This window comes from Mustela nigripes, chromosome 10 (assembly GCF_022355385.1).
Source record: "Mustela nigripes isolate SB6536 chromosome 10, MUSNIG.SB6536, whole genome shotgun sequence".
Lineage (NCBI taxonomy): Eukaryota > Metazoa > Chordata > Mammalia > Carnivora > Mustelidae > Mustela > Mustela nigripes.
In genome coordinates, this window is record NC_081566.1 from 13,489,853 (window position 1) to 13,514,054 (window position 24,202).

The 24,202-nt window shown below is 52.5% G+C and overlaps 3 protein-coding genes across 3 annotated transcripts in view; 2 read left to right on the plus strand and 1 right to left on the minus strand.

Annotated features, from left to right (window-relative positions):
* FLVCR1 (FLVCR choline and heme transporter 1) overlaps positions 1-3,140 on the plus strand; it is a 37,766-nt gene extending 34,626 nt beyond the window's left edge. The window contains exon 13 of the transcript XR_009406572.1: positions 3,058-3,140. The gene's annotated coding sequence lies outside the window, so the exon portion shown is untranslated. The remainder of the gene's footprint in view (positions 1-3,057) is intronic.
* A 779-nt stretch (positions 3,141-3,919) lies between these two features.
* On the minus strand, positions 3,920-5,370 carry LOC132025422 (uncharacterized). Its single transcript, XM_059412678.1, has 2 exons — positions 4,460-5,370; positions 3,920-4,043 (listed from the first exon to the last, which is right to left on the minus strand). Exons 1-2 carry the CDS (start codon positions 5,368-5,370, stop codon positions 3,920-3,922), a joined length of 1,035 nt encoding a protein of 344 aa, XP_059268661.1.
* A 17,645-nt stretch (positions 5,371-23,015) lies between these two features.
* LOC132026322 (collagen alpha-1(I) chain-like) lies at positions 23,016-24,192 on the plus strand. Its single transcript, XM_059414231.1, has 3 exons — positions 23,016-23,243; positions 23,436-23,670; positions 24,053-24,192. Exons 1-3 carry the CDS (start codon positions 23,016-23,018, stop codon positions 24,145-24,147), a joined length of 558 nt encoding a protein of 185 aa, XP_059270214.1. The 3' UTR covers positions 24,148-24,192.
* The last annotated feature ends 10 nt before the right edge of the window (positions 24,193-24,202 follow it).

The following is a 24,202-nucleotide window of genomic DNA, read 5'->3' on the forward strand; positions in this document are numbered from 1 at the left end:
GCATTTTCCATGTTGCTACATGGCCTTGATAACCATTGTTTTATTTCTATTTTTACTTTTTCCAGTTTTATTGACATGTAATTGACATAGAACATTGTAGTAGTTTAAGGTGTACACATGAGTTGACATATGTGTATATTGTGAAATGATTGCACAATAAGGTTGGCTAATATCCAGCCCCTCACAACTACACATTTTGTTTTTCTTGTAATGAGAACTTCTAGGATCTACTCTCTTAGTACTTTTCAAATAACCATTATTTAAAACAAAACAGGGCTTGGGACGCCTGGGTGGCTTAGTGGGTTAAAGCCTCTGCCTTTGGCTCAGGTCATGATCCCGGGGTCCTGGGATTGAGCCCCAAATCAGGCTCTCTGCTCAGCGGGGAGCCTGCTTCCTCCTCTCTCTCTGCCTGCCTCTGCCTACTTGTGATCTCTGCCTGTCAAATAAATAAATTAAATAAAATAAAACAAAAAACAAAAAAAAAAATACAGGGTACCTGGGTGACTCAGTCAGTTAAGCGTCTGCCTTCAGCTCAGGTAATGATCCCAGGGTCCTGGGGCAGAGTCCCACATCAGGTTCCCTGATGAGCAGGTAGTCTGCTTTTCTCTATGCCTGTCCCCACCCCCTGCTTGTGCACTCCATCTCTCCCTCTCTTGCAAAAATAAATAAATAAAATCTGGGGCACCTGGGTGGCTCAGTGGATTAAGCCTTTGACTTCAGCTCAGGTCATGATCTCAGGGTTCTGAGATCAAGCTCTGCATCGGGCTCTCTGCTCAGCAGGGAGCCTTCTTCCCCCTCTCTCTCTGCCTGCCTCTCTGCCTACTTGTGAGCTTTCTCTCTCTCTGTCAAATAAATAAATAAAATCTTTAACAAATAAATAAATAAATAAAATCTTTTAAAAAGTAAATAAAACAAGACAAAACAACAAATAACCATTAATTAAAATAGGGTTTTTTTTTTTAAAGATTTTATTTATTTATTTGACAGACAGAGATCACAAGTAGGCAGAGAGGCAGGTAGAGAGAGAGGAGGAAGCAGGCTCCCTGCTGAGCAGGGATCCCAATTTGGAGCTCGGTCCCAGGACCCAGGATCATGACCCAAGCTGAAGACTGAGGCTCGAATCCACCGAGCCACACAGGCGCCCCTAATTAAAATAGTTATTTTAAGTATATCCCCATCCGGCTGATATGCTGTAAATTGCTTAATGTTTCTGTACTAGCGGACATGCATTCATTTACCTATTTGATGTGTATCGAGCACGTGCGATTGTGTCAGGGTTTATGGTAGGACCCGGAAATACAAAACTGTCTCTCTGAACATTTGCTCAGAGACTGAACACAAGCAAATGAAAAGGGAGAAGTAGGGAAGCTGTGTTCCCTCCTGGGGGAACCAACATGCAGTCTCTCACCCTTAGAACCAGGCAGGGCTTTTCTCCTGTTTTGAACAGAGGAGGATCGTGATACTTGGGAAGCCCCAATTTCATTGTTTTATGCCCCTGTCGTCTCTTGGCCCACCCTTCCTTCCTACTCTGTCAAAACCGTCTCTCAGCTCCCTTCATTTCACTGAGGTGTGAAAGCCTGAAAATGTAATCCCCGATTGTATTTTTATTTTATTTTTTAAAGATGTTACTTATTTATTTGAGAGAGAGAGAGGAGAGCAGACAGGGGGGCAGAGGCAGAGGGAGAGACAAAATCCTCAAGCAGACTTCCCACTGAGCCGGGAGCCAGACATGGGGCCCCAACCCAGGACCCTGAGATCATGACCTGAGCCGAAGTCAGACGCTCCAGGCACCCAGCCCCTGCATTTGTATTTTAAATTGGTCTAGGGTAAATGGATAAAGCTCAGACAGCCTCAGTTATCCAGTAGGATTATGTGAGGCTTTGCACCTCCCTGTGTCCCTGAAATCATTCTACTTTAGACTTGTGACTCTTTTTAGCCAACCAGATTTCCTTACCAGCTCTGAAAACGTGGCTGCTAGACCTTCGCCCGGCAGCGGGCAGGAGACCCATTTCCACTCCAAAAAATGGGACGCGCGCTCCCTCTACCGGTCATTTCGTGAACTGCTCTGGACTCCTTGCAATTTCACTAGCTTGCTGAGGGGGTGTGTGGGCGGGTTTAGGGGCGGAGGGACAGGCATGTGCCAGTTCATTTTAGCCCTATCTCCAAACCAGGAGGAGTCACTTGCCCCCTAACACCCACACCCACACCTACACCCACACCCACACACCCACACAGGTTAAACAAGCAAGTGTCTTCACACTCCCACCGTCTGGGCTACACAGCAAGGGGCCGTGGTGAACATTAACCACTGACAACCTCTCACATGTTTACTGACACTTTGGAGGCAAATACAGGCGTATCACATGTTATTGTGCTTTGCAGATGTTGCATTTTTCACCAGCGGAAGGCTTGAGGCAACCCTGCCCCGAGCAGGTCTCTTGGTGCCGTTTTCCCAACAGCATGGGCTCGCCTCGTGTCTCTGTGTCACATTCTGGTTATCCTTGCAGTATTTCGAACGTTGTCATTATTATTACCTGTGAATTGCTGCAATCTCATGGCGAAACCTGAGCCGCTGAGGACAGAGAGCGGCTTCTTGAGACGGGCTCTGAGGTTGAAGAAGCTGTGGGCACGAAGTGGCCACGGAAGGTTTAGAATGTTCCGGAGCCGGGTGGATAAATCAGTGGGAGGCTTGGAGAGGGTTGACTCAGCTGTGAAAGAAGTTCGACTGCGGGTAAAACATTCTCGACGCTAACAGAGAAATGGTTCACCAAAGGACGAGTCAACCAAGGCGCGGCAAACTGCGCTGTTGTCTTATTTTAAGAAATTGCCCCGTCATCCTGGCCTTCACCCCAACCTCTGCTGCCTGATCCGCCAGCAGCCATCAGCGTCAAGGCCAGAGCCTCCAGCAGCACAAAGATTCCGACTCACTATAAGCTCAAATGGTGGTTAGCGTTTTTTAGCAATTAAGTATGTTTTAACTAAGGTATGTCTTTTGGGGGACATAACGCTGTGGCACGCTTACTAGACTACCATCCCCAGTAAACATCACTTTCACAGGCCCTGGGAAACCGAAGCATTCGCTGGGCTCGCTTTTCTGTGATAGTCGAGCGGCGGTGGTGGTCTGGAACCGAACCCGCGGCACCTCTGAGGTAAGCCTGGTCCGGGGAGGTTGGTGGATAGTTTGACTCAGCTTAACCGTCTTGCACAACTTGTGTCAGATGGGGAAAGTCAGCGTGTTTTGGCCGAAGACTGCTCCTCAGCGGAATCTGTGAGCCACGCCGGTGGTCCCCCGTTGTGTCCTCCAACCGTGCTTGCTGCCCCAGGCCTGTCCCGGTGCCACCGTGGGGGGCGACCTCCCTTCCACAGGCAGCCGGCAGCTCAGCCGTGTGCTTTCTCCAACCCCATCTCTGCTGACCCCAAAGCGAGATGACTGAGGCTGCTCTGACCGGAGTCGCCCGGGGGTCATCCACAGCACCCCTGGCCATGCCTCGCAGCCCAGGACTCCGGGCTTGGAACATGGCCTATGTTAACCAAAGGTTCTCCAACTCCAGTGCCCTCCGAGTCACCTGGACCCTTACTGAGACACAAAGTGCTGAGCCCCAAGCCCAGAGGTTCTGATTCGGCAGGTCTGAGGCGAGGCCCAAGATTACAAATTCCCGGTACGTCCCCAGGTGAGGAGACGCTGCTGGTCCCAGGACCACACTAGAAGTGGGAACAGCTTTCCGGCCCTGCCAGCTGGCCTTGCCTCCCCGGGCGGGCTGAACACACACATGGCCTCTTCAGGTGGTTCTACCTGGGCTCTGCACCCCCCCCCCCCAGAGGCTCCCCTTAGCTGCCCCAGAAATGCTCCCTGGGGCGTGAGTGGAAACATAACCTGGTTGTTCTTTTCACTGTCCAGATGGGAGGCTTTTGTGTGTCCTCAGTGAAGAGGAACAAGGTAGGGATCTGGTTTCTCAGACTCCAGGCCGGTTCGGAGCCCAGCAGGTGCATCGCGGACGACGGCGGGGAAAGAAGGCAGGTGGTGTCGCTGGCCCGTCTCCAGCCTGCGGGGACCAGACCCAGAGGCCTCAGCTTCTGTTCGGGAACAAACTTCCTCCCCCACGGAGCCCGGGGAGGGCCAGGCTGACCCCTGGGGAGTGTCAGCCTTCGCTGCTCCCTGCTGCTCCCTGCTGCTCCCTGTCAGCCCTGTGTCTTGCGCCCCTCCCCTTTCCTCCGGACTCCGGACTCCTGCGTCAGGAAACAGGGCAGGTTCCAGGTGGGAGCAGGGGCACCGGGGCTAGAAAAACTGGCTTCAAGGAAAGCGGTTTCCTCCCCGGTGAAGACAGCAGACACCCCATCCCCACAGCCCCTGACTGCCACCAAGCCAGGAAAGCAAGCAGCACCCTTACCTGGTCCGGAGAGAAGGCAGCAAAAGACAGAAGAGGTGGGAGGGGGAGCGGGGTGGGGGGTAGCGACTCACCCCTTCCCACAGGGAGAACTCCTGGGTTGAAGCAAGCACCTTTCTTCTGAGAGAGAAACCTGGGGAGGCAGACATGGGGAATTTGAGCAATGAGAAGGCGAGGGTGGTTGGGGCCGTGGGGAAGCCCGTGCCTGGTTCACGCTCTGGTACTTTGGCGAGGACAGAGGTGGGCAGAGGTGAGGCGGGCAGGGAGCAGGTGAGGGCAGGCTGCCCGCAGAATTGGAGCTTGAGCCGAGTCTGACAGGAGCAGCCACCTGTGCCCCTTGAGAGACCTCCTCCACTTCCCTGTCTTTCCCCACAGGGCCAGGCGGGTCTGTCCGTAGCAACAGCCCCGAACGCGCTGAGAGGCCGACCTTCCCCCTTCTCCGCTCCATCTCCAGCCTCCTCCTGCACAGTCCGGGCCGACTTTCCTTCCTGAAGGACACGTGGCTGGGAGGTTTTGCCCGTTCCTTCACGTCAGCACCCTCCCCGGACAGATGAGCTCTTTGGAAACGGGAAAGATTCTCCCGAAATAGAGGGGTTTGCAGGAAGTCTGTCCCACAGAGCAGACCAGATCCCATAAGCACTCCGGTCCGAGGCTCACACGTAGCTTCCCGACAGTAACTAGGGATGCCTTTGATTAAAAAACCAAACCAAACCAAAAAACCCCACAGATGGTTCAAGCCGGTTCCCAGAAACTGACTCCTCGAACTGGGGATGGGGCTTTGGAAGTTTTCACAAGCGTCCGACGAGCCCCCAAAGCAACTGGGCTGTGGCCACCTTTGCCTAGGAAGGCTCTTACCGCCTGTTGGGGGGCTACCGGGGCTGTTGGTACGTGGGGAGGTTCCTCCTGAAACAGTGCTTTGGGGGCTCGGAAGATCCAACCACAGGTCTGGGTTAGGAAGGAGCCCCCAGATGACCAACCGAAGCATCGTCCAGGGCTGGGGGGAGGGCTCGGTGTGGCCCCTCTGCGGAAGGCTCCATGGGCAACATCGCCGACCCAACGGCTAGCAGTGCTGGCCAGGCTCCCCACTAAACAGTTAGGGTCCTACTTTCAGAGGGGATAATAACAAGCCTCACCTGTTGAGAACAGTCCCCAAAGTCGTTCATGTGCATGATCTCATCTGCCCCCGTGACGGAGGCCACTTTGGTTCCTACAACCACAGCAGCTCTGAAAGAAGGCTGGGCTTCAGCCGAGACCTGCCTCGAGTTCCCCCATTCACCCCCACCCCACAGGCCTGTAGTCTAAGTAAAATGGTGTATATGTGCTTGCAGACAATTTCCCAGCACCCCCATCTCTCTCCTGAGGGCCCCCTTAGTGCCTCCTATGGAAAATTCTGGAGCCTCACTAATTACAACCATTTTGCGGAAGAATAAACTCAGACTCAGCCTTGCCAAGAGTTGCATAGCTAGGAAAGAATGGAGTCAGGGCCCCGCTCCTCCCCCCCTTGGGGAGATTGCCCAGGGAAGGCCTCTCTCCTAGCCTCTGCTGCCTCCTCTGGGAAAGGGAGGTCAGAACCCGCAGGTCAGGAGTGGCTGGCAGAGCTTCAGCCCCAGGCAAGGAATTTCTGCCGCCTGCATCCATAAGACAGTTGGGTCCACAGAGACCCTCCCATACCCAACCTGTCTGGGGGAAGCCGCCCCTGGTTCCCCAAGGGAAACCCACTTCCTAAGTCCCTGGGTCTCCCCGTGAGGATGTGGGTCAGGGACAGATGTTGGGGAAAGGCATTCCCGGCATTCAGAGGTAGACACTCTAGGCTCCAAATAATAATGATAAGGATGAGCTATATGGGTGACCCCCACATTTGGGCGTATCTGGAATCTTCTGGAAACACGAAGTCCCACGAACCACCCACACATACTCCTGAGCCAGACAACCAGAGAAAGAGTGAGTTCATCTGTGGGAGGCTCTTTGATAACAACTGTATATTGAATAAAGTTTAAAATAGAAATCCGATCATGATTTTCTCAAGTTTATTTTGGTGATGGTTACGTCTGCAGCAGAATATTTATCTAAAAAAGCCCCCTTGGCTTTGGATACCTGTACTGTGAGGGGGCTGGGGCTCACCGGTGAACTCAGGAGAGCTGGGCATCAGGGAACCACCATCTAGACTTGGCTTGGGACTCAACCACACCTGGGGCTTCTGGGGGCTGGGCTATGCCCAGGACCTCATCTGTCCCTCCTTTAGATACACTGAGCAGCAGCTTTGCTCCCTCCTCTGCCCTCCCCCTCTCTGGCTCTGCTCCGCATCCCTGGTTAGGAGCCCGGAGCGCAGAGATGGGCACCCTCCAGACCTTAGCCTTGCTCCAGGAAGAAGAGGCTCCCCCACCCACCTCAGACAGAGGCCAATGTCCCAGTTCTAAGTTGGCTGGAGCCTCCCCCCTTGTCAGAGATGTTCCCGAGCCAGTGAGGGGCCTGGGAGCACAGGGCTGGGCAGAGAAACTGCCCAGAGAAGAAACTCTGTTGCTGTTGGATCCCATGGGTTTCTGGATGCAAGAACTGCCTGGCAGCCAGCCAGCCCAGAGGGATTCTGCAGTGGCGAGTGAGCAGCAGACAGTGGAGGACAGAGCATACACAGGCTTTGGGGGTGAGATCTTAGAGTAAATGTTTACCCCGCCTCTTACTAGCTGTGTGACTCTGGACAGGTTACTAAACTCTCCGAGCTGAGTTTTACCATGTGTGTGGATTAAAGGAGACCATGACTTCAAATCACCCACACAGTGTAGGATGCTCTATAGACATGGGTCCTGTGTCCTACCTCCTCCCTTAGAATCTGCCTAGCCAGCAAGCCGGGCACATCCCCTGGGAACCCCAGAGCTACTTAGTCCTTCCATAAAAATGACAAATCAGAGTCAGTCCCCAGAGTGCTGAGCCTCTGGCCCCGCTGTGTGTGAGGCCCAGGGACAAGGGAGAGAGCACGTGGTCTTCGTCTCTGGGCATTCCTCCTTGTTAAGCTCAGATGTTGCCAGCATCCCCGCAGTTCCCCATCACACAGCAGGGAGAGGGCTGCACCCTGACGGGGCACCACATTTCCTCTTCTCCCTCCAGCATCTCCCCGCCCCCACCTCTCTAAGATCCCCAAGCTCTGGGTGGAGCCAGCCCTGGGCCCTCATGGTCCTCGCTGGCAGGGTCCCAGGTGGAGTTCTGTGTCCTCTCAGAGAGGAAGGACCTCTGCTTCTTCTGGTGCGCTGTGAGGCCGACGGAGCCTGCCTCTGACCGGGTTGTCAGGCCGATGGTAGAAGCTTCCCCAGCCGCGCGTTCCCTGAGTCTCCAGGTCAAGTAAAGGTGGGTGGGTTTGGCCTTCGAGCAAGAGTTTGGGTTTGGCTCTGGGCTGGACGCTAGGCTAAGTCTTCACAACTGCCTACGAGGCTAGATTTGGGTGAGTTCCCTGCTACCCCTGTGGACTGACCCCGTGCTTTCCAGAACTTTCCAGCCAATCTATGTATTAGCACCGCTGCCCCCTCAACCTGAGTCAGTCCGGTGGGAGGCTGGGCTGTTGTTTGCTCTGCAGCCACTGGGTGGCAGTGTGACGCACTCTCCTACCCGCGGCCCGGGTGCTCAGGCGCGGGCCAGAATTCCCTAAGGACTTGTTCTAAACGCTTCTGTCCTGCTTCTTACTGGCTGTGTGGCTTTGGGCCACACAGTCTTTCTGAGCTTATCAGTCTTTCTGAGCTGGTTTTCTGATTCAGCAGTCTACGGCAGGGCTGAGAATCTGCATTTCTAACAAGTTCCCAGGCCATACGGCTGCTGCTGTTCAGGGGATAGTATCAGGAGCTAAGAGCTCGCCCAGGTCCCTGGAAACCCAGGGGCCTGGGATCAGACTCTCTGATTTCAGGAAGCAGGTGGAGGTGGCCACAGCTCCCTGGAAGGTTCCTCTGCTGTCATCCTCCTCCCCCAGCATCCTTTGTCACTGAATCCCTAGGGCACCTCTCCACCAAAGCCCTCAATGGCCAAACAATTAACCTCTCTCCAACCACAGGAGTTCATCAGAGGTACGTGTTATTGGAGAGAGAACAGGAATTGGAGGAAGGTAACTAGAGAAGGTCACAGACGAAGGAGACAGGAAGAGGGAGCTCTATACAGGCACAGTGGTCCCAGGGCCCATCCCAGACGAGATAAGCACCTTGGGTCCTGGACGCCTGAGATCAGGAGATGGATCTTGCCAGCTCAGAAGACCCCTGGGGGCCACATGCTTGAGGCCCCCAAACACTTCTTCCTGGCCCCATTCCCAGGCTCCTTGTGGCACGTGACTGAGTTCTGGCCAGCGGAAGTGGACTAAGGGATGCCTTTCCTGTCCTGGCCCACAAAAGGCTCCCCTGTGATCCTGCCCTCTCCCAGCCTGTGTGGCACTTGGATGTCACAGTCCTGGCCTTCCTCAAGAGTGACAGAGCCTTTGGCTCCTACATGACGGCATGGAGCAGAGCCTCTCTCCTCCCTCCCCATGCCATTAGCCCGCACAGGACAGAAGCATGACTCCTACTGAGTGAAGCCGCTGGGATCTCAGGATCTCCCGGTTACGACAGCCAGCGCTCTCCTGACCCACATATCCGATGCCTGCCCTGATGGCAAACGAGAAAGAGAGCAGATGCCACCACAACAGATAGCCGTGCAGGTCTCTCCAGGAGCCTAATCAGTCACGCTGGGGGCACCGGGGTGGCTCAGTGGGTTAAAGCCTCTGCCTTTGGCTCAGGTCATGATCCCAGGGTCCTGGGTTCGAGCCCCGCATCTGGCTCTCTTCTCCGCATGGAGCCTGCTTCCTCTTCTCTCTCTGCCTACCTGCAATCTCTCTCTGTCAAATAAATAAATAAAATCTTAAAAAAACAAAACAAAACAAAAAAAACACTCATGCTTAACGTCTCCAGCTCGAGGACAGTCAGAGTCACCACCTACCGGGTGTTACCAGGTGCCAGACACCCTTTGTCTTCACAAGGTCCTTACTCCTCACAGCAACGTGAAAGGTGGTGCTATTATGATCCCCATTTAGGTTCAGAACTGGGGCCCTGTTAGGACGGTGCCCAGATCACATCGTGATAGCCTCCCGCAAGAGGCGGAGCTAAGACCGAATCCAGGATATCTGTCTCCAGCCCACACACTCTGAACTACACCATCTGCTCCCCCAGAGACTTGAGACCCTGTCCTCAGCTGTGAGGGGCTCACGCTGAATTGGGAAGACATGACAGATACCCAGGAGTATGAGTTTGGGACGGGGGAGCAGAATTTTTCTGACCCTTGGGTTGCTTGCTATGATACTGTGATCCATAAAAAGAAATAGATATTTGGTCTTCGTCACTGTTTTTGGCACAAGACTCTTAAAACTCTTGGAATTTCCTGTGATAAGAGTGATGAAGTGTCTTTGGTTATGGTAATGAGAGACTTCTGGAAATTACCTAAAGATGGGTAACTGGTTGCCAGGGGAACAAACCCTATGATTAGAAGGATGGAACTTTTGGTCTCACCCCCTCACACACATCTACCTCTGGGAAGGGGAGCGGGGCTGAAGGTTGCATCAGAAGCCAATGGCCAGTGATTTAATCAATTGGGTCTATGCACTGAAAATTCCATAAAACCCCAAAAAGATTGGGTTCTGAGAGCCTTGTGTTGGTGAGTATGTGGAGATTCAGGGAGAGTATCTCACTTGGGCCTGGAAGCCTTGAGACCTTTCCCCGTACCTTATCCCATGCCTCTCTTCCATACGCTCGTTCCTGAGTTATAAACTGGTCGTTTAGTAGTCACTAAAATGTTTCCCTGAGTTCTGTGAGCCACTGTAGCAAATTAATCAAACCCAAGGAGGGGATCATGGGAACCTCTGATTTATAGCCAGTCGGTCGGGAGCCCAGGGAACTTGCAATTGTATCTGAAGTGGGGACGGGGGCAGAGATTTCCTGGACTGAGCCTTTACTCTACAGGATCTGACCCTGTCTCCAGTAGGTACTGTCAGCGTGAGTTAAATTGTAGCACACCCTGCTGGTGTCCGAGAGTTGCCTGGCGGTGTTGGTCACCACCTACCACCCCCATGGCCCCCAAATGTTGGAACTGACTTACTAAATGCAGAGACTGATGGCTCCCCCGTAGAAGGAGGAGGAGGGAAGGAGGAAAGGAAGGTGAGACTAATGTAACAAGGACAGGTCCCCAAGGACGGGTATAAATCACCCGATTCTCAAACTTCCCCTCCCGTCTGGCTCTCTGAACCATTCTGCCCACTTCTCTCCTGCCTGTGATTTTAGGTCTGTTCCACGAGTTGAGCACAAGAGAGGATCTGTTCACTCTTGGATCCCCAGCACCTTGAACAATGCCAGGCACATAGTAGGTGTTTAGTAAATACTTCTGGAATGGATTAAGGGGGCAAGAAACACAGCTGGCTGGAACTTGGTACCATGTTGACGTAGACAGTGTTGCAGGCCTAGAGAAGGGAAAGCAGGCTCCCGCTGAGCAGACAGCCCGATGTGGGGCTCGATCCCAGGACCCTGGGATCATGTCCTGAGCCGAAGTCAGTGGCCTAACCCACCGTGGAGTCTCAAATCATGGACTCGAGTGGGCAGAGTTATGGACTCACACGGGCAGAATCACGGACTCGCACAGGCAGAATCATGGACTCACATGGGCAGAATCACAGACTCACATGAGTAGTGGGACTCTTAAGAGGTCGTTTGGTCCGTGCCTTGCTTCTACTGAGGACTACCTGCCGATCACCCTCTCTCTCCTTTCCTCAAAGTCTTAACGAATGGCAGGGCTGAAGGAGACCTTTAGGGACCATCTAGCCCCAAGGGCCTCAAACTTGGCTGTGGACAGTATTCCAGGTTGTGGGAGACCTAGCCCCACTCCCAAAGAAACTAACCTGATTTCCTTTGTCTGGGCATGGTCCCCCAGGTGGTACTAATGTGCAGCAAAGATTTAGAAACAGGGATCCAGTCCAGCCCCCCTAACGTTACAGGCTAAGCCTCAGAAAGGGGGAGGAGGAGTATTCAGGATTATTAGCCAATTTGTGGCAGGTCTGAGCCCCCAGATCCAATGAGTACTCTTAAAAAGTCATTTAGGACCAAACACCCTAACCTTTTCTTTCTTTCTTTCTTTCTTTCTTTCTTTCTTTCTTTCTTTCTTTCTTTCTTTCTTTCTTTTAGATTTATTTATTTGAGAGAGACAGGGTGTGTGTGTGTGAGTGGGGAGGGAGAGGCGTGGAAGAGGGAGGGGGTCCCAAGCTGACTCCGAGCTGCCCAAGGAGCCCGAGCGCCACCCGGGGCTCCGTCTCACGACCCATGAGCTCACGACCCGAGCCAAAACCAAGAACCGGACACTTCAACGACTCAGCTTCCCAGGCAGCCCCTAAGGTCACACCGCTTAAGCCTCTTCTCGATCAGAGCGGACTTAGATTTATTTCAGGGGAGCCCCGAACACAGCTTCACCCCATCCTGCTTCCTGCCCCGTGCTGCTCTCCCTCCACAGATGCGTGCCTCAGTTCCCTCAGCTTCTCTGGGAGTCTCCAGACCCCTCCCCTGGAGTGGCTCTCCTTCCCCTCCCCTGGCCAGTTCCTCCCCCTCGGCTGCCTTGAATCCACTCATTCCTTTGCCAGCCAAAGTCCTCTGCAGAGCCTTGCACCCCGACTGAGCTGCTCCCCAGCAGGCCCTGGACGAAAGGGAGTTCTGCCTCCTTGCATTTCATCCATCTCGTTAGCAAGCCCCCTACCCACCACACACACACACACACACACACACACACACACACACACACACAGTTCTGCAAGGCGACGGACGACCCTGCTCCCAGCTGGCACACAGCTAACCTGAGTCCAGCCTTGGAACACACATAATCCGCTCTCGTTTGTTAAAAAATAAATAAATAAATAAAACCCAGAAACCAGTAGCCAATAAAACACTGATAAGGGCTTTGGTGAAAGATGATCCTGAGTAGATAAACTGTTCCCGAACCAGTGGGGGAGTAAATAGCCCTCTCCTGGGGGGCCTCGCGGAGAGTACTGTGGCAGTCTGCAGGGTTCTCAACCCTCATTAGCCCCAACTAAAAATGGACTTCCTGGAATTTTTACAGGCAGCTAGTAAGCCTGAGTAGAACTTTCGGTGCATTATTACAAACACTGACTAATTATGCCTCGATCCAGCTCAAGGGTCCAGGAGGCCGTTTTGCTGCTGGTTCCCGGGGCTGGAGCCTCTGCGGTGCTCATCCCTGACAATCCCTGCTCCACCTCCCTGCCATGGCCCAGGACTCTCCCGATCACCCCCCGCTGCCTTTTAGAGCTTGGCCCATCGTTTCTATTTCAAGCCTGTCACAGCCACGGAAGCCCAAGTCTGCTTAATGCAAGCAGCTCAAACACCAAACACTGAGGCGCCTGACGAAGAATGGGAGGCGCTCACACACCGTCTGGGCCCCAGCAGGGGCTCCCCCCAAGGCTCCTTCACTCCCTGCCCGCTGCCTCCTCACGCCCAGTCATACCTCAGCCTTCCAAACCCCTGTGTGTGGTGGGTGCGATTGGACCCGTTTTCAGAAGAGGAAATGGGCTCAGAGTCATGTGGCCCAACCAAGTCAACACAGGGGCTCTCTGTACTGACTGGACCTTCAAACGTTTTCTGGGTCATGGTCGTCACTCATTTTCCTCAAGGCAGGGGGCTTAGAGGCCAAGCACGGGAGGGAATCTTGCTGAAGGCAAAGAGCCGTGGCCAACTGAAGAGGCAGGAGCAGACAAATGTGTCAAAAAATCATCTAGTCCCGAGGGGGCCTCGCTGGACATCATACGCCAAACTTGGCCCATAGATAGGTCTTCATAAGCCTGCACTCTGTTTCATGACGGAATGTTGGAGAAATCATATTTTCTAAAAAAGATCCAGACGTCCAAGTCTGTCTTGAAAAACTGCAGATCTGAGCACGCCAGCCATTTGGCTAACGTTGAAGCTGACAGGCAGGAGCCCCCCCGAAAGGGACCTGACCTCTTCAGCTTCTGTTACCTGTCCAACTCTTGTTGACATTTGAGTTTATGGCCCCCGAACTATTTCCACCTCCCCACTTCCTACAGGAAAGGCAGGACCGGAAGAAGTGAAGAAACCAAAGGCAAAGGCAAACGGGGTGACCTTAAGAAGACCACTTAGCGGGCGCCTGGGTGGCTCAGTGGGTTAAGCCGCTGCCTTCGGCTCAGGTCATGATCTCAGGGTCCTGGGATCGAGGCCCGCATCGGGCTCTCTGCTCGGCAGGGAGCCTGCTTCCTCCTCTCTCTCTGCCTGCCTCTCTGCCTGCTTGTGATCTCTCTCTGTCAAATAAATAAAATCTTTAAAAAAAAAATAAAAAAAAAAAAGAAGACCACTTAGCTTCCCTCTGTGCAATTTCCTCTTTACAATGGGAATAGTATTGATGGTGCGCGTCTCAGTCAGCTCAGGCCGCCATAACAAAACACCCCGGACTGAGGGGCTTAAACAATAGACGTTCATTTTCTCACGGTTCTGGACCCTGGAATAATCAGGGGCCAGCAAATATGGTTTCTGGGGAAAGTCCCCTTCCTGGTCTTGTAGACCGTGTGCTTCTTGCTGTGTCCTCACATAGCCTTTCCTCCTGGGCAGACAGGAGGAAAATAGCTGTGAGCACTAGGGGGAAGGGGCCAGCCCTCTGGCGTCTCTCCTCACGAGGATACGACCCCTGTCAGATCAGGGACCACCTTTAGGAGCTCATTTCACCATAATTTAGACTTCTCTTGAGGCCCCATCTCCAAATAAAGCCACACTGGGAGTGGTTAGGGCTTCAACAGACAACTTCAGGGCAACACAAACATTCAGTCCATAATAACAACACCCACTTCTTAGGGTTGTTGTGTGAGGGTGGAATGACTCCATGCTTGAAGAGCTCTCAAAACGGCATCTGGCATGTAGCACATTTTCAGTAAATATTAGCAATAATATCTGATGATACCATTGAGGGTGTGGGCTTCCTCTTGCGTTGACTACCGAAAGCGACATCATCGTGAGCACCCACCCGGCTCCCCAGACAGCTGTCGTCTTCCATAAAGCCAAGGAGAGTGTTACATTTAAGAAAGGAAGACATGTTGGCACATTTCTAATGCAGAACCCTTTCCTCAAGGAGGAACCTTGAGGTTCGTTGCTCCTCAGGGAGCACCAAGGGAGATGGCCAACGGGAGACACCTGGGTGCTCTCCTCAGGGAACGTCCAACAAACTCCCTGCACAGCACTGGGCTCACATTCTTTCTTCGGCTCCCCAGGAAGATGTTTATCCTCTGAACTGCTTGTCTATGGTCTGGATACACAAATGCCCTGTTTTCCCACATGTGTGATGTTCTTGTTACCCCTTACCTGCCCTTGTGTGAGGTTCCCCAGAAGGAACGGGGGCCTCCGCGTGGGTTCTGAAGATCGAGGTCAGCAGTCATCTCTGTCCACCCCAACCCACTCTCTGCTCAGCTGTCTGCCCAGGAGGCTGTCCTCGGTGGACGGCACTTCTATCTCCTGCTCCCCCTGGACTCCTTCAGGCCTAGGGCAGAGAACAGCTCCGGTTCCTCGTCATCCTTGATGCTTCCCCCATCTTGTCAGTGCCTCTGCTGACAGACCCTTCCAAAGGGGTGGTGTCCCCTTCATATCACAGAAGGTTTCTGGACCGTCAGAAACTCCCCAGTATAGCTCCTGTATGATCACAGGCCTGGGTCAGTGTGTTCCCATGTTCCTTCAGGACACAGAGGCTATATTGCTCAGCTTACTTCATTTCATCTTCCTAAAGTACCCAAGAATCAAAAGGAGAGCGTTCTCACCATAGCCTAACCCTCCCGTGGTATCTGAGCAGTTGCTCCTCTCTGGGTAGATCTCAGGAAAATCCCACCGAGGCCAAATCCAAGTATTTGCAAGATGGTTGCTGCTACAGAGTCTGTGTCCCTCTGAAATTCATTCATGAAATCCTAACCCCTGATGGGATGACTTAGGAGGTGAGGAGGTCATAAGTGTGGAGCCCTCATGGATGGGACCAGCAGCCATATAAATTCTCCCTTGTCACTTCCGCCATGTGTGTACTCAGGGAGAAGATGGCTGTCTGTGAACCAGGAAGTGGATCCTCACCGTCGCCTTGAATCTGCAGGACTTGATGCTGGACTTCCCAGACTCTGGAACTGAGAGAAATGAACATTAGTTGATGAAAAGAAATGTAGTCTATGGTTTTTTTTTTTTTTTTTTTTAAGGGGTAGGCACAGGGCCTTCAAGTGTACTGTCCAGAGGAGGACAACAGGTGTCTCCTCTGAAAGCTGCCATTGTGACAGAAGGCAGTAATTTTACAGCAGATGATTCTCCTATTCTCTGGGTGAAAAATAGCTGTAATCCAAGAAAGTCTTAAATTTATGTTCCCTTGGGCCAAATGACCTCAAAGAACCCTACACCTCATCGGAAGGACCATTGTCCAGGGCCCTGGCTGCTGCCAGCACAGTCCCTTCCCTGGCAGCTCCCCTGGTCTTGTTCATCCTGTTTCTCACTCTCCTGCAAGCTCCGCACCCTCTGGTACCCCCTCTTCAGAGAAACAAATAAGCCCAAAATTCAAGGGACTCCCCGTGAGGGAAAAGTCTGAAGCATCAAAACAGTTCAACTTTTTGGTCATAAGGACATCTGGGAATGGTCTATGATGACCATTTAAGCCCATGTTCTTCCTATTTTAAAAAAAAAAAAAAGGTGAAAAGAAAGGAAGGGAAAAGAAACGCACTGGCTCAAGAGGGTGTAAGTGTAATTCCCAGTTCTGACACTTACTAATTATAGCATCTTGTGCAAGTTCCCTAACCTTCTAAAACCTCAGCTGCTTCCTTTGTAAAATGGAAATGATACCACCTATCTCACAAACTTAATATAGTAGACATTCACTCTGTTCTCAGGGGTTATTCATTCCCCCCTCCTTTTTTTAAAACGTTTTACTTGGAAGGAACTTCGAACTTACAGAAAAGTGGTTAACTATAAGAAGAGTGAAAAGAATGTCCATATGCCCTTTACCCAGATTCATCTACTGTTAATATTTTGTCTTATTTCCTCTCTTCCTCTCTGTTCACACACGCACACACACGCACACACTCACACGCATCCCTGTGTGCACACACATACAGTGTTTTGTTTTGTTCTGTTTTCCTGAACCACTTGGGAGTCAGGGGCTCTTTCCCCCTCTACACCTTGGTGTGTTATTTCCCAAGAATAAGAATCCGGATAGTCCCTGGATATCACTATGTAGAGTTTATCAACTTCCATAAAGTTAATATAGACGCAACACTTTTTTAAAAGATTTTATTTATTTATTCGAGAGAGAGAGCCCAAATGGAGGGAGGGGCAGAGGAAAAAGGAGAAGCAGACTCCCCACTGAGCAGGGAGCCCAACAGACAGACAGACAGACAGAGGCGGGGCTTAATCCCAGTACCCTGAGATCATGACCTGAGCTAAAGTCAGATGCTCACCCAGGTGCCCCTTCATATAGACACAATACTATCTGCTTGAACGTCTATGTTCCTGTTTTGTCACTTGGTCTAAGAACATCGCTCACATCATTTGGTCCCTGCAGGTCAAGACCAAAACTACAGGTTTTTGATCAATCAGGGTCACACTTAGTTGCCTTGTCTCTTTGGTTTTCATTAATATGGAACATTTCCACAGATTTTTTTGTCCTTTAGTACCTTGACAGTTAAAACATACAGTTTTAAAAACAGAACGTTCCTTATTTTGGATAAGTCTGAGGCTTGTTCATGATGAGATTCATGCTATGGTTTTAGAAAGACTGAGTTCCCATCAGTACTTCTAACTCCCGTTCCTGCCACAGGGTCCGGTCCTCCTTTGGCTCTCCCCATCCCCCATCGGTACGTTCCCTTGTCCTTGTGAGAGCACTAGTCCCAAGGCTGAGAGTAATACTCATGGTCTCCCTTCTCCGTGACCTCTCCTAGACTTTCCTTCCCTTACTCTCATCCAACAACTCAGCTACCTTACCCGGATGGGCTGCCTGACTGGGTCATCTTCATAGGCGGGAGAAGGTCAATGTTCTTAATTAAACTGCCTTTACTGAGTTTAATTGCTATTGCTGCCAAATTATTGCTTTCCCAGGAGCAATCCCAGTGAGTCCCTTGGGTACCCTCCCATCCGGGCCCCTCGAAGTAACTAGAATCACTATATTTTAACTCCTTTCTTTGTCTTCTGGCCCAAAGTGACCGAAACAGCCAGGTGGCAGTCACAGCTCCAGGTCAGTGGAACCTTACGGTGCACCCTACCAGAGCGATCTTTCTGGAAACCAGCCGCTTACCTAACACAGTCCAAAGCTTCCGAGACAAAAAGCACAAATTCCTCGTGGGTCATGGGCTGTAATTGTGAAAGGTGCCACCTTTCCATCCCTTGGTTCTGGGGTTCATTCTTTCTAGCTGTTAAGGATTAAGTGCCATACAGAGGTCATTAGCTCAAAGCATAGTACAACATGGAGGACGGTACCACAACTCTGCAAAGTGTTGTACCCTCGCTTTGCCTGAACTGAGTTCCAAAAGGCTTGTTCACTACATTATTGGGTCAGCTGTTTCTGGGTTCAGGCTGAGAGCGGTAGACCATGGTCATGAGCCTCTTGCTGGCCCGTCTTTCACCATCCGATGGGTCTCTGGTTCTGAGGAAATGTCTAAGGTAGCACATCAATGGATGTGTGTTCTGGAACCTCTCAGATGAGGGTACTGCTCGAAGCCCTGTGGGCAGGGGAGGCAAACCCACAGATTCTGTTTACATTGGTTGTGGTCAAGTCAGCTCTCAGCACCCTCCGAGGTAGAAGGTCCGTGTAAACTTACCTGCTCCTGGATGGCTATCCGAGCAATGTTGTGAGACTGGGCTCTTGGCATCAGTCCCTGCTGGTGGCCAGTTGGGCTCACTTGGCAACAGCAATAGCTTTGGGCCAGCCAGATTTGGCTTAGATTTGGAAATTAGGTGAGGATCTATAATCTTCCATTATGGGGACCAGAGTCAACCTGCTGCTCACCAGCTATTTTTTTCTGATTATGCAAACCAAGCAATAGCCTAGGTGGCTGTTCCTCTATCCCACCCCCCGGAAGGGGGACAATAGGTATCAGTTTGACTGGAATGGTCCTGGGGTATACCACCTGTCCCCATGTAATCATTACCAGCACACCTTTTCTCTCTTAAAAGGAGCTTAATGTGGAAAATAAATTATACAAATACCTGTCCCTTAGGAACGCCATGATCTATTAGCCGGCATGAGTCCATGCAGAGAAGGTGGCTCTGATCGCCCTTCTATCTTGTTGTCTCTTGTGAAATGTTCACCTTGTCCTCGATGATGAAGTGCTCCCACCTCGCCTCTGCAATTCGGGGATTTGGGTCATCTCTGCTAAGGCAGCCCACTTATCCAGCATCTTTCCCCTACGTCACCCCTAGACCCAAGGATAGTCCCTGTACCACTTCTTACTCATGTAACCTTTCTCGTTTTGTAATGAATGGGAAGTGAGTGACGCGAGTGTCCTCGGGGCTGGCCCACAGAACCAGTCAGGTGATTGGTTCTTGAGCTTTACTTAATAAAACCTTCTTTCTTTTTTTAAGGTTTTATTTATTTGAGGCAGAGAGAGCGTATGAGCGGGGGCGGGGAGGGTGAGGATCAAAGGCAGAAGCAGACGCCCCGCTGAGCAGGGAGGCCAAACAGGATTCAATCCCGGGACTCCAGAATCATGATCTGAGCCACCCAGGTGCCCTAATAAAACTCTGTAATATTCCCTTTTTCCTGGCTCTTCTGACACCTCCTCTCCGCTACACGAGGAAGTCTGCTTTTTCCACTTTGCTTATCGTTGAGACAAGGCTTCAAAGACCCATCCAAATAAACAAGGGGATTGGGACAAGCTCCAGACGTTCTTGCTAAAACTAAATGCTGATTTCTGTAGGAGTATCCCCACATCAGTGACTTCTCCCCACGGAGCTTTCTGCTTCCCCCTCCACGCCTGCCCCCCAACATATTCAGGATGCACACATGTTTCCACAGTTCCTGCCAGTGCCCATCAGCCAAGCCCTACAACATCTTTGGCTAGGACCCCGTTTCTCTCTGGATGGGGACTTCTTTCCAATGTGGCCTGTGCTAGCACTTTCCCTGGATATCGGTAGGGGCAACAGGTGGTCTTGAGAACAAGCCATGGAGAAGGAGGTTTTCCCTGGGCAGGAGCATTCACAAGGGATTCGAAGCATCCAGAACTTTCATCCACTGAGACAGCTCTATTCCAGGACGCCGGGTCCCACTCTTTCCCTATCAGGCCTTTGACCCTGACATGGAAGCCTGTGAAGGCCATGTATCTAGGATCTTTTGCAGTTCTGCTCCTCTGTGATCAGGTCCTGGGTTTGATTTTATGCAGTAGGAAGTAAGACTCTTAAACTTGTTGCGGAGGCTCTCTGGCTTTCAGAACATTCCATGAACAAGTAATTAATGGCACTGAGCCTGTCATTTTCTGTTCAAGGTCTCTCATACCTTATAATTATCATTGTTTCCAAACCGATGGACTTGCCATAGCGACTCGATCTCCTAAGGTCTTGCTCTCCACCCAATTCACCCCGATTAAACACAAGTGAAATGTGCAAAGATCCCGCATATCAGAGCTCTTGTCTTCCCTCTTATCACCAGCGAAGGGTTCTACTGATTTCAGACGGGGAGGCCAGATAACCCCGAAATCCATCCTGAGCACTTGCTTTCTAGAACCACTCGTGGAACCCATTGTTTTAGCTAGGTTTCCCTAGAAAAACAGAATCTGAAGCAGCGATCAAATCTGCCAGAGAACGCAGCCAGAGTGAGCACGAGAGGGAACCGGGGGAGGAAAGGAGAAGCAGTAGAAGGTGAGACGTTCTCACACCGGCGGCTGCGTCACGGCCGGCTGCCGGGAGCCGAGGCCGGTCACTCGGTAGGGATGTGTGCTCAGCCTCGGGGGACATCTCCAGACAGGCTCTGCTGGAAAAGCACACCTCCGAGTTGTCCACAGAAAGGGAGGACGAAGAATGAACTTACCAGCCCAGATCTCTCTCACCTGCTGTTTCCTCACTGATCGAAAGGAATTGATTCCTTAAGAGGCATCATCTAGCCCCTTCTGAGTCTAGAAGCCCATCCGCACGTGGGGCTGGCCAGCCTGTCTGTGCAGCCACACCAAGAGGGTCCTGCCTGGGGCGGGTGACTGGTCCCTTCCAGATGGCTAAACCGATCGGGCTGGCTGTGGAGGCAGCCGTGGAGCCTGGAGAAAGGCGACTCTAGCCAAGGTGTGTTCGAACCGTGCTATCAACCAGGCTATTAACATCAACAAGTGCTGGAGCTAGATAGATGGACCCTAAGGTGGGATTTTGTCTGACGTACCTCTGAGACCTCAGCAGCTGGCACTTGAAAAAGGAGACACTATTGACCCGCTTTTCTTGCTCCAAACCTTCCACTGCACATGTCTGCTAGTCCGTTCATTATACCCTCAGACGGCAGTGACCATGCTCTCAGTGGCTGAGCGTCTAGTCACCATGTGTCCCCGTTCAAATCACAAGTTGGCTCTGGGTCCCACTGTGTGTGTCTATATGGCCACGCCACCCTTACTGTTTGGACTTTCAAAACCCATCATCTGTCTGGCCTGGGTTCAGTGTTATGTAACACTAAGTACACAAGGAAATGAAGACTAGAGCTGGCTGGTCCATGCAATAAACACAGTTCTGTAATGCAAAAGATTTCTCAACAAAAGGACCCTCTGTCTCTCAGTCCTTCACTGGCACTACACAGTTCGGTTCAGAAGCCTTCTTATCACCTTTCAGGAAAAGTAGCCAAAGCTCCTAGCTCTCTTCATACGCCATGTCACTTGGGTCCCTGTGGCAGCCCACTCCAGGGAAGAAGAGAACGGACAGCTGGAATTTGGGAGACGAACAACAAATGCTTTCCCCCCAGCTGTCAGGGAGTTCCGGGTTGTCTGGAGCAGGAACAAGAACTGATAAACCTCTCTGGTCCATAGGATTTGATTCAGGTACAGCAGGACCCAGGCCCTGGTATAATAGGGTAATTGTACTTGTTTGGACTTGGCCTGAGTGGGACACTGGGAATTGATGCCAAGGAAGGTGAAACTTGCCAGACATTCTTCGATTTTTGCCAACGGATCATTTGGGCTTTGAGAGCTCCATTTTCTCCTGCGGGACTGTGAGGCCAAATTCGCATCCTGGGCACAAGATCCTCATCCTCATGTGGCCTCCAGAGACTTGAAACTCAGGGGAAGTAAGGAGAGGGGGTGGACTGGAGAGGGGAGGGAGCAGAGGAAGGATGTTCAAGATGAGAAAGCAGATCACTCCCTGAGGCACGTGTTCTTTCAATGGAGAAATGAAACCTGAAGCAATTATATGGTGAGAGGATAATTTTCTTTCAGTTTCCTGATTTTTTTTTTCAAGGGTGCCATTTCATTTGCATCATTCAGACAATTTTTTGAATTGGTTCACTTCTTGTTGTCTGAATGGACCTACATTATTGTTCTCATTCCAGGACCTCTGCGGGCGCCGACCACTCACCGTGCGCTCCAACAGCAGTGGCTCTTCGATGACCATGTTCTTAATTCCAGGTTAACTTAGCATTGCTATCACAACTGCTTACCCTCCCAAAACAGGCACAGAATTTATGGCCACTTTCTTAAGTGAGAGAGGAAACCAGAGAATCAGAGAACCTTAGAGCCAGAATAGACCTCTCGTGTGTGTGTGTGTGTGTGTGTGTGTGTGTGTGTGTGTGTGTGTATTTGGGGGAGCGGTACCCTACTGCCTCTTTTCAGAAAGAGAAGTTAAGGCATAGAACAGGCAAGTGGCTTGTCCTGGGTCACACAGCTTAGCCAAGTGACAAACCTGGACTTTTGGTGTCTAGTATGGTGCTCTTCCCATCTCAGTTTTTGTGTTTTTACTTTTCTTACTAGGTGGCTCAGACAGTTAAGACTCCTGATTTCAGCTCAGGTCACGATCTCCCCGTTGGGTAATTAAGCCCCACACCTGGCTCCCTGCTCAGTGCGGAGTCTGCTTGCCCCTCTCCCTCTGCCCCTTCCCCGCCCCTTCAAAAGTAAATTAAATAAATAAAGTCTCTTTTTTTTTTTTCCCTTTAAGGGAGAGGGAAAGGCGTCTTTAAGACAAAAATATTTTTTGGAGAGTGTGGAAAGACTCCCACTTCGCCATGGTTTTCAAGTAACTCTCCAGCCCCTGCTCTAACTCAAACTGTGAGAGAATAGTTGGGGCCTGGCTGACCTCCTGGGCCATGTCAGGCCATGACAGCGCATGTCAGCATGGGTCCAAAAGGAATTTATTAATGAAGACTAATGTCAGAAGGTACATGCTGTGTGTGCCCCCTAATTGGATTTGGAAAATCCGTAATGTGAGATTTAAAAAAAAAAAAAAAAGATTTAATTTTGTGCCTTCGTGTGACAGCCCCTGCCTAAACCGTCCATCACTCCCTGCCAGGGGCAGGTGACTGTCCAGCCTTCCTCAGGGAACGAAGTTCTCAAGACAAGCCCTCCCACACCTTGGGGTCACTTCTTGGGTGGCTTTGTTTCTCCTCTGCTTCCCACAGTTGCACACCTTCGGCGGCCACCATCCCTGGGGAAACTCGGTCTTAAGTCCCATGCACAAACGCTCCAGCCCCGCGGGGCTCCCAGGACAAGACTGCGATTGGATTTCGCGTGGCCGCCCAGCTCCCCCTGCTCCTCTCCTCTCCTGCCCGGGAATCCCCGGAGCCAATCAGAGCGTCGCGGAGCTCCCGGTTGTAGAGTCCCGAGCCCGGGACCCGCCCCTCTTTGTTGCGGTGGCCAATGGACGCGTTCAGAACATCGGCGGCCGCCCGGGTGACTCGGTTATATGTCACAGAATAACATTCGAGAATGGGACATGGAATGAGGCGACGGCTGCAGCAGCCCCAGCAGCCGCAGCAGCCCCAGCAGCCCCAGGCCCAGGCCCAGCCCCCGCAGCCGCCGCAGCAGCCCCCGCCGCCCCCGCCGCCCGGAGAAGCTCCGCGGCCATGAGGCCCCTGGCCGGCCCGAGGTAGGGTCGGGGGGCTGCGGCGCGCCCGCCTCGCGCCCCGCCCGCAGCCAGTCCCCCGGGTGCCTGGCGCTGGAACTCGGGGAGGGGTGGGGGCGGCGCCACTTGCACGGGCGCCTGGGAGCCGCAGCCGGTCCTCGCCCACCGGCTCCCGGAGGGCCTCCGGGCCGAATCGCGGCCGCCTTTGCAAGCCGAGGCTGCTGCTGCTGCGCCCTCGCGGCAGCCCGGGCGCTCACGTGCCGGTACGTTCCGGGCGCGACTGGCGCTCTGCCACATCTGGCACCAAGGAATGCGTGGAGCCTTGCGGGGACCTCCTGCTCCTTCACGCAGCACGAGCTGTCTTTCTTCTCCCAACCCGTCCACTCCGCACCTTCCGCGCTCCGTGGATCCCCCTCCGGGTGTCTGAGGGCGGGTGTGAAGCTTGGGGGCAAAATTCGAGTCGCCTTCCTCGGGAATTGCAGGGCTGCAAGCTCGTGGGCAATTGCTGGAGGGGTCTGTCGGCGCGCGGGGGGGAGCGGGGAGTGACGCGGGGCCACTCCGAGGCCCCGCCGCCGTTGGACACAGTGCGCCCCGCCTCTGGTGTCCACTTACCCGTGGTGTGTGCTGTGTCTCCACTGATTTCAGGCTCGGCCCGTAAGCGGAGCTCCAGCCGCCGCTCCCGGTTCGCGCGTCCTGCGGCAGCCAGAGGCATGGAGAAGGCCGTCCCCGCGGGGCGCTGATCCCTGTGCCGCGCCCGCGCGCACACGCCCCCCCGCGCCGCCGCCGCCGCCGCGC

Coding starts and splice junctions, on each gene's coding strand:
- LOC132025422 (XM_059412678.1), bottom strand. CDS start 5,370: ATGCTTCGGTTGGTCATCTGGGGGCTCCTTCCTAACCCAGACCTGTGG. Junction 4,044..4,459: donor AGTTCTCCCTGTGGGAAGGG/GTGAGTCGCTAC, acceptor TGGTCCCCGCAG/GCTGGAGACGGGCCAGCGAC.
- LOC132026322 (XM_059414231.1), top strand. CDS start 23,016: ATGCACAAACGCTCCAGCCCCGCGGGGCTCCCAGGACAAGACTGCGAT. Junction 23,244..23,435: donor GCGGCCGCCCGGGTGACTCG/GTTATATGTCAC, acceptor GGCCCGAGGTAG/GGTCGGGGGGCTGCGGCGCG. Junction 23,671..24,052: donor GCCCGGGCGCTCACGTGCCG/GTACGTTCCGGG, acceptor CACTGATTTCAG/GCTCGGCCCGTAAGCGGAGC.